General features: G+C 62.0%; 1 protein-coding gene across 1 annotated transcript in view; it reads right to left on the reverse strand.

The window, feature by feature from the left end:
* Positions 1-8,630, reverse strand: part of isy1 (ISY1 spliceosome associated protein) — a 31,237-nt gene extending 22,607 nt beyond the window's left edge. Inside the window, exons 1-2 of the mRNA XM_078172118.1 lie at positions 8,526-8,630; positions 8,153-8,323 (exon numbers count right to left, since the gene is read on the reverse strand). Of these exons, the coding sequence (XP_078028244.1) occupies positions 8,153-8,155 (3 nt within the window). The 5' untranslated portion in view covers positions 8,156-8,323; positions 8,526-8,630. The remainder of the gene's footprint in view (positions 1-8,152; positions 8,324-8,525) is intronic.
* Positions 8,631-8,974: the final 344 nt, after the last annotated feature.

Raw genomic sequence — 8,974 nt, forward strand, 5'->3', positions numbered from 1 at the left:
TGCCCTGTCTCTTTCTGTCCTCTGCCCTCCTGTCCTGTCTCCTCCTGTCCTCTCCCTCCTGTCCTGTCTCCTCTTGTCCTCTCCCCTCCTGTCCTGTCTCCTCCTGTCCTCTCCCTCCTGCCCTGTCTCCTCCTGTCCTCTCCCTCCTGCCGTGTCCCCTGTCCTCTCCCCTCCTGCCCTGTCTCCTCTTGTCCTCTTCCCTCCTGCCCTGTCTCCTGTCCTCTCCCTCCTGCCCTGTCTCCTTCTGTCCTCTCCCCTCCTGCCCTGTCTCCTGTCCTCTCTCTCCTGCCCTGTCTCCTCCTGTCCTGTCTCCTCTTGTCCTCTCCCCTCCTGTCCTGTCCCCTGTCCTCTCCCTTCCTGCCCTGTCTCCAGCCCCCTCCCCTCCTGTCCTGTCCCCTGTCCTCTCCCCTCCTGCCCTGTCTCCTGTCCTGTCCCGTCCTCTCCCTTCCTGCCCTGTCTCCTCCTGTCCTCTCTCCTCCTGTCCTGTCTCCTCCTGTCCTGTCTCCTCTTGTCCTCTTCCCTCCTGTCCTGTCCCCTGTCCTCTCCCCTCCTGTCTCCTCCTGTCCTCTCCCTTCCTGCCCTGTCTCCAGCCCCCTCCCCTCCTGCCCTGTCTCTTCCTGTCCTCTCCCCTCCTGTCCTGTCCCCTGTCCTCTCCCCTCCTGTCTCCTCCTGTCCTCTCCCTTCCTGCCCTGTCTCCAGCCCCCTCCCCTCCTGTCTCCTCCTGTCCTCTCCCTTCCTGTCCTCTCCCCTGTCCTCTCCCCTCCTGTCTCCTCCTGTCCTCTCCCCTCCTGCCCTGTCTCTTTCTGTCCTCTGCCCTCCTGTCCTGTCTCCTCCTGTCCTCTCCCTCCTGTCCTGTCTCCTCTTGTCCTCTCCCCTCCTGTCCTGTCTCCTCCTGTCCTCTCCCTCCTGCCCTGTCTCCTCCTGTCCTCTCCCTCCTGCCGTGTCCCCTGTCCTCTCCCCTCCTGCCCTGTCTCCTCTTGTCCTCTTCCCTCCTGCCCTGTCTCCTGTCCTCTCCCTCCTGCCCTGTCTCCTTCTGTCCTCTCCCCTCCTGCCCTGTCTCCTGTCCTCTCCCTCCTGCCCTGTCTCCTCCTGTCCTGTCTCCTCTTGTCCTCTCCCCTCCTGTCCTGTCCCCTGTCCTCTCCCTTCCTGCCCTGTCTCCAACCCCCTCCCCTCCTGTCCTGTCCCCTGTCCTCTCCCCTCCTGCCGTGTCCCTTGTCCTCTCCCCTCCTGCCCTGTCTCTTCCTGTCCTCTCCCCTCCTGCCCTGTCTCTTCCTGTCCTCTCCCCTCCTGTCCTGTCTCCTCCTGTCCTCTCCCTCCTGCCCTGTCTCCTCCTGTCCTCTCCCTCATGTCCTCTCCCTCCTGCCCTGTCTCCTCTTGTCCTCTTCCATCCTGCCCTGTCTCCTGTGCTCTCCCTCCTGCCCTGTCTCCTCCTGTCCTCTCCCCTCCTGCCCTGTCTCCTGTCCTCTTCCTCCTGCCCTGTCTCCTCTTGTCCTCTCCCTTCCTGCCCTGTCTCCAGCCCCCTCCCCTCCTGTCCTGTCCCCTGTCCTCTCCCCTCCTGCCCTGTCTCCTGTCCTCTTCCTCCTGCCCTGTCTCCTCTTGTCCTCTCCCCTCCTGTCCTGTCCCCTGTCCTCTCCCCTCCTGCCGTGTCCCTTGTCCTCTCCCCTCCTGCCCTGTCTCTTCCTGTCCTCTCCCCTCCTGTCCTGTCTCCTCCTGTCCTCTCCCTCCTGCCCTGTCTCCTCCTGTCCTCTCCCTCATGTCCTCTCCCTCCTGCCCTGTCTCCTCTTGTCCTCTTCCCTCCTGCCCTGTCTCCTGTGCTCTCCCTCCTGCCCTGTCTCCTCCTGTCCTCTCCCCTCCTGCCCTGTCTCCTGTCCTCTTCCTCCTGCCCTGTCTCCTCTTGTCCTCTCCCTTCCTGCCCTGTCTCCAGCCCCCTCCCCTCCTGTCCTGTCCCCTGTCCTCTCCCCTCCTGCCCTGTCTCCTGTCCTCTTCCTCCTGCCCTGTCTCCTCTTGTCCTCTCCCTTCCTGCCCTGTCTCCAGCCCCCTCCCCTCCTGCCCTGTCTCCTGTCCTCTTCCTCCTGCCCTGTCTCCTCTTGTCCTCTCCCTCCTGCCCTGTCTCCAGCCCCCTCCCCTCCTGTCCTGTCCCCTGTCCTCTCCCTTCCTGCCCTGTCTCCAGCCCCCTCCCCTCCTGTCCTGTCCCCTGTCCTCTCCCCTCCTGCCCTGTCTCCTGTCCTGTCCCGTCCTCTCCCTTCCTGCCCTGTCTCCAGCCCTCTCCCCTCCTGTCCTGTCTCCTCCTGCCCTGTCTCCTCCTGTCCTGTCTCCTCTTGTCCTCTCCCCTCCTGTCCTGTCCCCTGTCCTCTCCCCTCCTGTCTCCTCCTGCCCTCTCCCTTCCTGCCCTGTCTCCAGCCCCCTCCCCTCCTGCCCTGTCTTTTCCTGTCCTCTCCCCTCCTGTCCTGTCTCCTCCTGTCCTCTCCCCTCCTGTCCTGTCCCCTGTCCTCTCCCCTCCTGTCTCCTCCTGTCCTCTCCCCTCCTGCCCTGTCTCTTTCTGTCCTCTGCCCTCCTGTCCTGTCTCCTCTTGTCCGCTCCCCTCCTGTCCTGTCTCCTCCTGTCCTCTCCCTCCTGCCCTGTCTCCTCCTGTCCTCTCCCTCCTGCCGTGTCCCCTGTCCTCTCCCCTCCTGCCCTGTCTCCTCCTGTCCTCTCCCCTCCTGTCCTGTCTCCTCCTGTCCTCTCCCCTCCTGTCCTCTCCTCTCCTGCCCTGTCTCCTCTTGTCCTCTCTCCTCCTGTCCTGTCTCCTCTTGTCCTCTCCCCTCCTGCCCTGTCTCCTGTCCTCTCCCTCCTGCCCTGTCTCCTCCTGCCCTGTCTCCTCTTGTCCTCTCCCTCCTGCCCTGTCTCCTCCTGTCCTCTCCTCTCCTGTCCTGTCTCCTCCTGTCCTCTCCCTTCCTGCCCTGTCTCCTCTTGTTCTCTCCCCTTCTGCCCTGTATCCTCCTGTCCTGTCTCCTCTTGTCCTCTCCCCTCCTGTCCTGTCTCCTCCTGTCCTGTCTCCTCTTGTCCTCTCCCTCCTGCCCTGTCTCCTCCTGCCCTGTCTCCTCCTGTCCTCTCCCGTCCTGCCCTGTCTCCTCCTGTCCTGTCTCCTCCTGTCCTCTCCCGTCCTGCCCTGTCTCCTCTTGTCTTCTCCCCTCCTGCACTGTCTCTTCTTGTTCTCTCCCCTCCTGCCCTGTCTCCTCCTGTCCTCTCCCGTCCTGCCCTGTCTCCTCCTGTCCTGTCTCCTCCTGTCCTCTCCCGTCCTGCCCTGTCTCCTCTTGTCTTCTCCCCTCCTGCACTGTCTCCTCCTGTCCTCTCCCCTCCTGCACTGTCTCCTCTTGTCCTCTCCCCTCCTGTCCTGTCTCCTCCTGTCCTCTCCCTTCCTGCCCTGTCTCCTCTTGTCCTCTCCCCTCCTGTCCTGTCTCCTCCTGTCCTCTCTCCTCCTGCCCTGTCTCCTCTTGTCCTCTCCCCTCCTGTCCTCTCCCTTCCTGCCCTGTCTCCTCTTGTCCTCTCCCCTCCTGTCCTGTCTCCTCCTGTCCTCTCTCCTCCTGCCCTGTCTCCTCCTGTCCTCTCCCCTCCTGTCCTGTCTCCTCCTGTCCTCTCTCCTCCTGTCCTGTCTCCTCCTGTCCCGTCTCCTCCTGTCCTCTCCCTTCCTGCCCTGTCTCCAGCCCCCTCCCCTCCTGTCCCCTGTCCTCTCCCCTCCTGCCGTGTCCCCTGTCCTCTCCTCTCCTGCCCTGTCTCTTCCTGTCCTCTCCCCTCCTGCCCTCTCCCCTCCTGCCCTGTTCCCTCCTGCTATGTCCCCTGTCCTCTCCCCTCCTGCCCTGTCTCCTCTTGTCCTCTTCCCTCCTGCCCTGTCTCCTGTCCTCTCCCTCCTGCCCTGTCTCCTCCTGTCCTCTCCCCTCCTGCCCTGTCTCCTGTCCTCTCCCTCCTGCCCTGTCTCCTCCTGTCCTCTCCCCTCCTGCCGTGTCCCCTGTCCTCTCCCCTCCTGCCGTGTCCCCTGTCCTCTCCCCTCCTGCCCTGTCTCCTCCTGTCCTCTCCCCTCCTGCCGTGTCCCCTGTCCTCTCCCCTCCTGTCCTCTCCCCTCCTGCCCTGTCTCCTCCTGTCCTCTCCCCTCCTGCCGTGTCCCCTGTCCTCTCCCCTCCTGTCCTGTCCCCTCCTGCCGTGTCCCCTGTCCTCTCCCCTCCTGCCCTGTCTCCTCTTGTTCTCTCCCCTCCTGCCCTGTCTCCTCCTGCCCTGTCTCCTCCTGTCCTCTCCCCTCCTGTCCTCTCCCCTCCTGTCCTCTCCCTCCTGTCCTCTCCCTCCTGCCCTGTCTCCTCTTGTCCTCTTCCCTCCTGCCCTGTCTCCTGTGCTCTCCCTCCTGCCCTGTCTCCTCCTGTCCTCTCCCCTCCTGCCCTGTCTCCTGTCCTCTTCCTCCTGCCCTGTCTCCTCTTGTCCTCTCCCTTCCTGCCCTGTCTCCAGCCCCCTCCCCTCCTGTCCTGTCCCCTGTCCTCTCCCCTCCTGCCCTGTCTCCTGTCCTCTTCCTCCTGCCCTGTCTCCTCTTGTCCTCTCCCTTCCTGCCCTGTCTCCAGCCCCCTCCCCTCCTGCCCTGTCTCCTGTCCTCTTCCTCCTGCCCTGTCTCCTCTTGTCCTCTCCCTCCTGCCCTGTCTCCAGCCCCCTCCCCTCCTGTCCTGTCCCCTGTCCTCTCCCTTCCTGCCCTGTCTCCAGCCCCCTCCCCTCCTGTCCTGTCCCCTGTCCTCTCCCCTCCTGCCCTGTCTCCTGTCCTGTCCCGTCCTCCCCCTTCCTGCCCTGTCTCCAGCCCTCTCCCCTCCTGTCCTGTCTCCTCCTGCCCTGTCTCCTCCTGTCCTGTCTCCTCTTGTCCTCTCCCCTCCTGTCCTGTCCCCTGTCCTCTCCCCTCCTGTCTCCTCCTGCCCTCTCCCTTCCTGCCCTGTCTCCAGCCCCCTCCCCTCCTGCCCTGTCTTTTCCTGTCCTCTCCCCTCCTGTCCTGTCTCCTCCTGTCCTCTCCCCTCCTGTCCTGTCCCCTGTCCTCTCCCCTCCTGTCTCCTCCTGTCCTCTCCCCTCCTGCCCTGTCTCTTTCTGTCCTCTGCCCTCCTGTCCTGTCTCCTCTTGTCCGCTCCCCTCCTGTCCTGTCTCCTCCTGTCCTCTCCCTCCTGCCCTGTCTCCTCCTGTCCTCTCCCTCCTGCCGTGTCCCCTGTCCTCTCCCCTCCTGCCCTGTCTCCTCCTGTCCTCTCCCCTCCTGTCCTGTCTCCTCCTGTCCTCTCCCCTCCTGTCCTCTCCTCTCCTGCCCTGTCTCCTCTTGTCCTCTCTCCTCCTGTCCTGTCTCCTCTTGTCCTCTCCCCTCCTGCCCTGTCTCCTGTCCTCTCCCTCCTGCCCTGTCTCCTCCTGCCCTGTCTCCTCTTGTCCTCTCCTCTCCTGTCCTGTCTCCTCCTGTCCTCTCCCTTCCTGCCCTGTCTCCTCTTGTTCTCTCCCCTTCTGCCCTGTATCCTCTTGTCCTCTCCCCTCCTGTCCTGTCTCCTCCTGTCCTGTCTCCTCTTGTCCTCTCCCTCCTGCCCTGTCTCCTCCTGCCCTGTCTCCTCCTGTCCTCTCCCGTCCTGCCCTGTCTCCTCCTGTCCTGTCTCCTCCTGTCCTCTCCCGTCCTGCCCTGTCTCCTCTTGTCTTCTCCCCTCCTGCACTGTCTCCTCTTGTTCTCTCCCCTCCTGCCCTGTCTCCTCCTGTCCTCTCCCCTCCTGCACTGTCTCCTCTTGTCCTCTCCCCTCCTGTCCTGTCTCCTCCTGTCCTCTCCCTTCCTGCCCTGTCTCCTCTTGTCCTCTCCCCTCCTGTCCTGTCTCCTCCTGTCCTCTCTCCTCCTGCCCTGTCTCCTCTTGTCCTCTCCCCTCCTGTCCTCTCCCTTCCTGCCCTGTCTCCTCTTGTCCTCTCCCCTCCTGTCCTGTCTCCTCCTGTCCTCTCTCCTCCTGCCCTGTCTCCTCCTGTCCTCTCCCCTCCTGTCCTGTCTCCTCCTGTCCTCTCTCCTCCTGTCCTGTCTCCTCCTGTCCCGTCTCCTCCTGTCCTCTCCCTTCCTGCCCTGTCTCCAGCCCCCTCCCCTCCTGTCCCCTGTCCTCTCCCCTCCTGCCGTGTCCCCTGTCCTCTCCTCTCCTGCCCTGTCTCTTCCTGTCCTCTCCCCTCCTGCCCTCTCCCCTCCTGCCCTGTTCCCTCCTGCTATGTCCCCTGTCCTCTCCCCTCCTGCCCTGTCTCCTGTCCTCTCCCTCCTGCCCTGTCTCCTCTTGTCCTCTTCCCTCCTGCCCTGTCTCCTGTCCTCTCCCTCCTGCCCTGTCTCCTCCTGTCCTCTCCCCTCCTGCCCTGTCTCCTGTCCTCTCCCTCCTGCCCTGTCTCCTGTCCTCTCCCTCCTGCCCTGTCTCCTGTCCTCTCCCTCCTGCCCTGTCTCCTCCTGTCCTCTCCCTCCTGCCCTGTCCCCTCCTGCCGTGTCCCCTGTCTTCTCCCTCCTGCCCTGTCCTCTCCCTCCTGTCCTCTGCCTCCTGCCCAGTCTCCTCCTGTCCTCTGCCTCCTGCCCTGTCTTCTCCTGTCCTCTCCCTCCTGCCCTGTCTCTTCATGTCCTCTCCCTCCTGCCCTGTCCCCTCCTGCCGTGTCCCCTGTCCTCTCCCCTCCTGCCCTGTCTCCTCCTGTCCTCTCCCCTCCTGCCGTGTCCCCTGTCCTCTCCCCTCCTGCCCTGTCTCCTCCTGTCCTCTCCCCTCCTGCCGTGTCCCCTGTCCTCTCCCCTCCTGCCGTGTCCCCTGTCCTCTCCCCTCCTGCCCTGTCTCCTCCTGTCCTCTCCCCTCCTGCCGTGTCCCCTGTCCTCTCCCCTCCTGTCCTGTCCCCTCCTGCCGTGTCCCCTGTCCTCTCCCCTCCTGCCGTGTCCCCTGTCCTCTCCCCTCCTGTCCTGTCCCCTCCTGCCGTGTCCCCTGTCCTCTCCCCTCCTGCCCTGTCTCCTCTTGTTCTCTCCCCTCCTGCCCTGTCTCCTCCTGCCCTGTCTCCTCCTGTCCTCTCCCCTCCTGCCGTGTCCCCTGTCCTCTCCCCTCCTGTCCTCTGCCTCCTGCCCAGTCTCCTCCTGTCCTCTGCCTCCTGCCCTGTCTCCTCCTGTCCTCTCCCTCCTGCCCTGTCTCTTCATGTCCTCTCCCTCCTGCCCTGTCCCCTCCTGCCGTGTCCCCTGTCCTCTCCCCTCCTGCCCTGTCTCCTCCTGTCCTCTCCCCTCCTGCCGTGTCCCCTGTCCTCTCCCCTCCTGCCCTGTCTCCTCCTGTCCTCTCCCCTCCTGCCGTGTCCCCTGTCCTCTCCCCTCCTGTCCTGTCCCCTCCTGCCGTGTCCCCTGTCCTCTCCCCTCCTGCCCTGTCTCCTCTTGTTCTCTCCCCTCCTGCCCTGTCTCCTCCTGCCCTGTCTCCTCCTGTCCTCTCCCCTCCTGCCGTGTCCCCTGTCCTCTCCCCTCCTGTCCTCTCCCCTCCTGCCCTGTCTCTTCATGTCCTCTCCCTCCTGCCCTGTCCCCTCCTGCCGTGTCCCCTGTCCTCTCCCCTCCTGCCCTGTCTCCTCCTGTCCTCTCCCCTCCTGCCGTGTCCCCTGTCCTCTCCCCTCCTGCCCTGTCTCCTCCTGTCCTCTCCCCTCCTGCCGTGTCCCCTGTCCTCTCCCCTCCTGTCCTGTCCCCTCCTGCCGTGTCCCCTGTCCTCTCCCCTCCTGCCCTGTCTCCTCTTGTTCTCTCCCCTCCTGCCCTGTCTCCTCCTGCCCTGTCTCCTCCTGTCCTCTCCCCTCCTGCCGTGTCCCCTGTCCTCTCCCCTCCTGTCCTCTCCCCTCCTGCCCTGTCTCCTCTTGTCTTCTCCCCTCCTGCACTGTTTCCTCCTGTCCTCTCCCCTCCTGCCCTGTCTCCTCTTGTCCTCTCCCCTCCTGCCCTGTCTCCTCTTGTTCTCTCCCCTCCTGTCCTGTCCCCTCCTGTCCCCTCCTGTCCTGTCTCCTCCTGTCCCCTCCTCTGTAAGAAAACTTTCGTCACGGATTTATATATTAAAGTAACACTCAATGACGTCACTAAACGGAGCCGTTCGCCGCCAGTTGAAGCTAACAGGTTAGCATGCTACGAAGCAGAGTGTCACTGTGAAGTGATTCAGAGTCAAGATGAGCTGCTCACCATGTCTGCTGCTGCTGAGGATGAGGAAGAGAAAGAAGATGAGGAGTTTTGTGTGTCGATGAAGAATCCAGCGGCGAACTCAAACAAACTAAAACACGCCGGCACAAACAGGAAATACTTTAACCACTTCTTCTCCTGTTTCCGGTTTAGTGACGTCCCCTCTCCTGCCTCCTGCCGGAGAAACAAAATAAAACTAAAATCAAACGGAAAAATGTTCAAAAATAAACTAAACATGGAGTAAAATAAAATTAAGATATGAATATAAAATAAACATTTAAAATACAGATAGAAATAAAAATAAACATTAAAATAGAACAAAACAAAACGAGATGAAAATAAATAAATAAATGTCATTAATTTCAGCGTCGCTCACACTGAGCTGGAGTCTGTCTGTCTGACGTTCGTCTGTCCATCAGCTGATCCATCTGACCTGTGATCAGCTGATCCATCTGACCTGTGATCAGCTGATCCATCTGACCTGTTATAATGAATTACAGTGTTATATATGATGTGCTTGTTATTGTTGTATTATGATGATCATCAGAACCTGAAGCAGCCGACTGATCAGAAGCTTCTGATTGTGTCTCAGCTCATCGTTAATAAAATCAGTGTATGATGTGTTTGGACCAATCAGAGGGTTCAGTTACAGACACACACACACACACACACACACACACACTTACACACAGACACAGACGGACAGAGTTGCTTCCATTAGCCCCGTCCACACCTGAGCCTCTCTGAGACCACGTGTCTCTGTTTAATGTGGGACTGAATGTGAGGACACTCTGAGGACACTCTGAGGACACTTCCTCATGTTCA

Source organism: Epinephelus lanceolatus, chromosome 1 (genome assembly GCF_041903045.1).
Source record: "Epinephelus lanceolatus isolate andai-2023 chromosome 1, ASM4190304v1, whole genome shotgun sequence".
Taxonomy (NCBI): Eukaryota; Metazoa; Chordata; class Actinopteri; order Perciformes; family Serranidae; genus Epinephelus; species Epinephelus lanceolatus.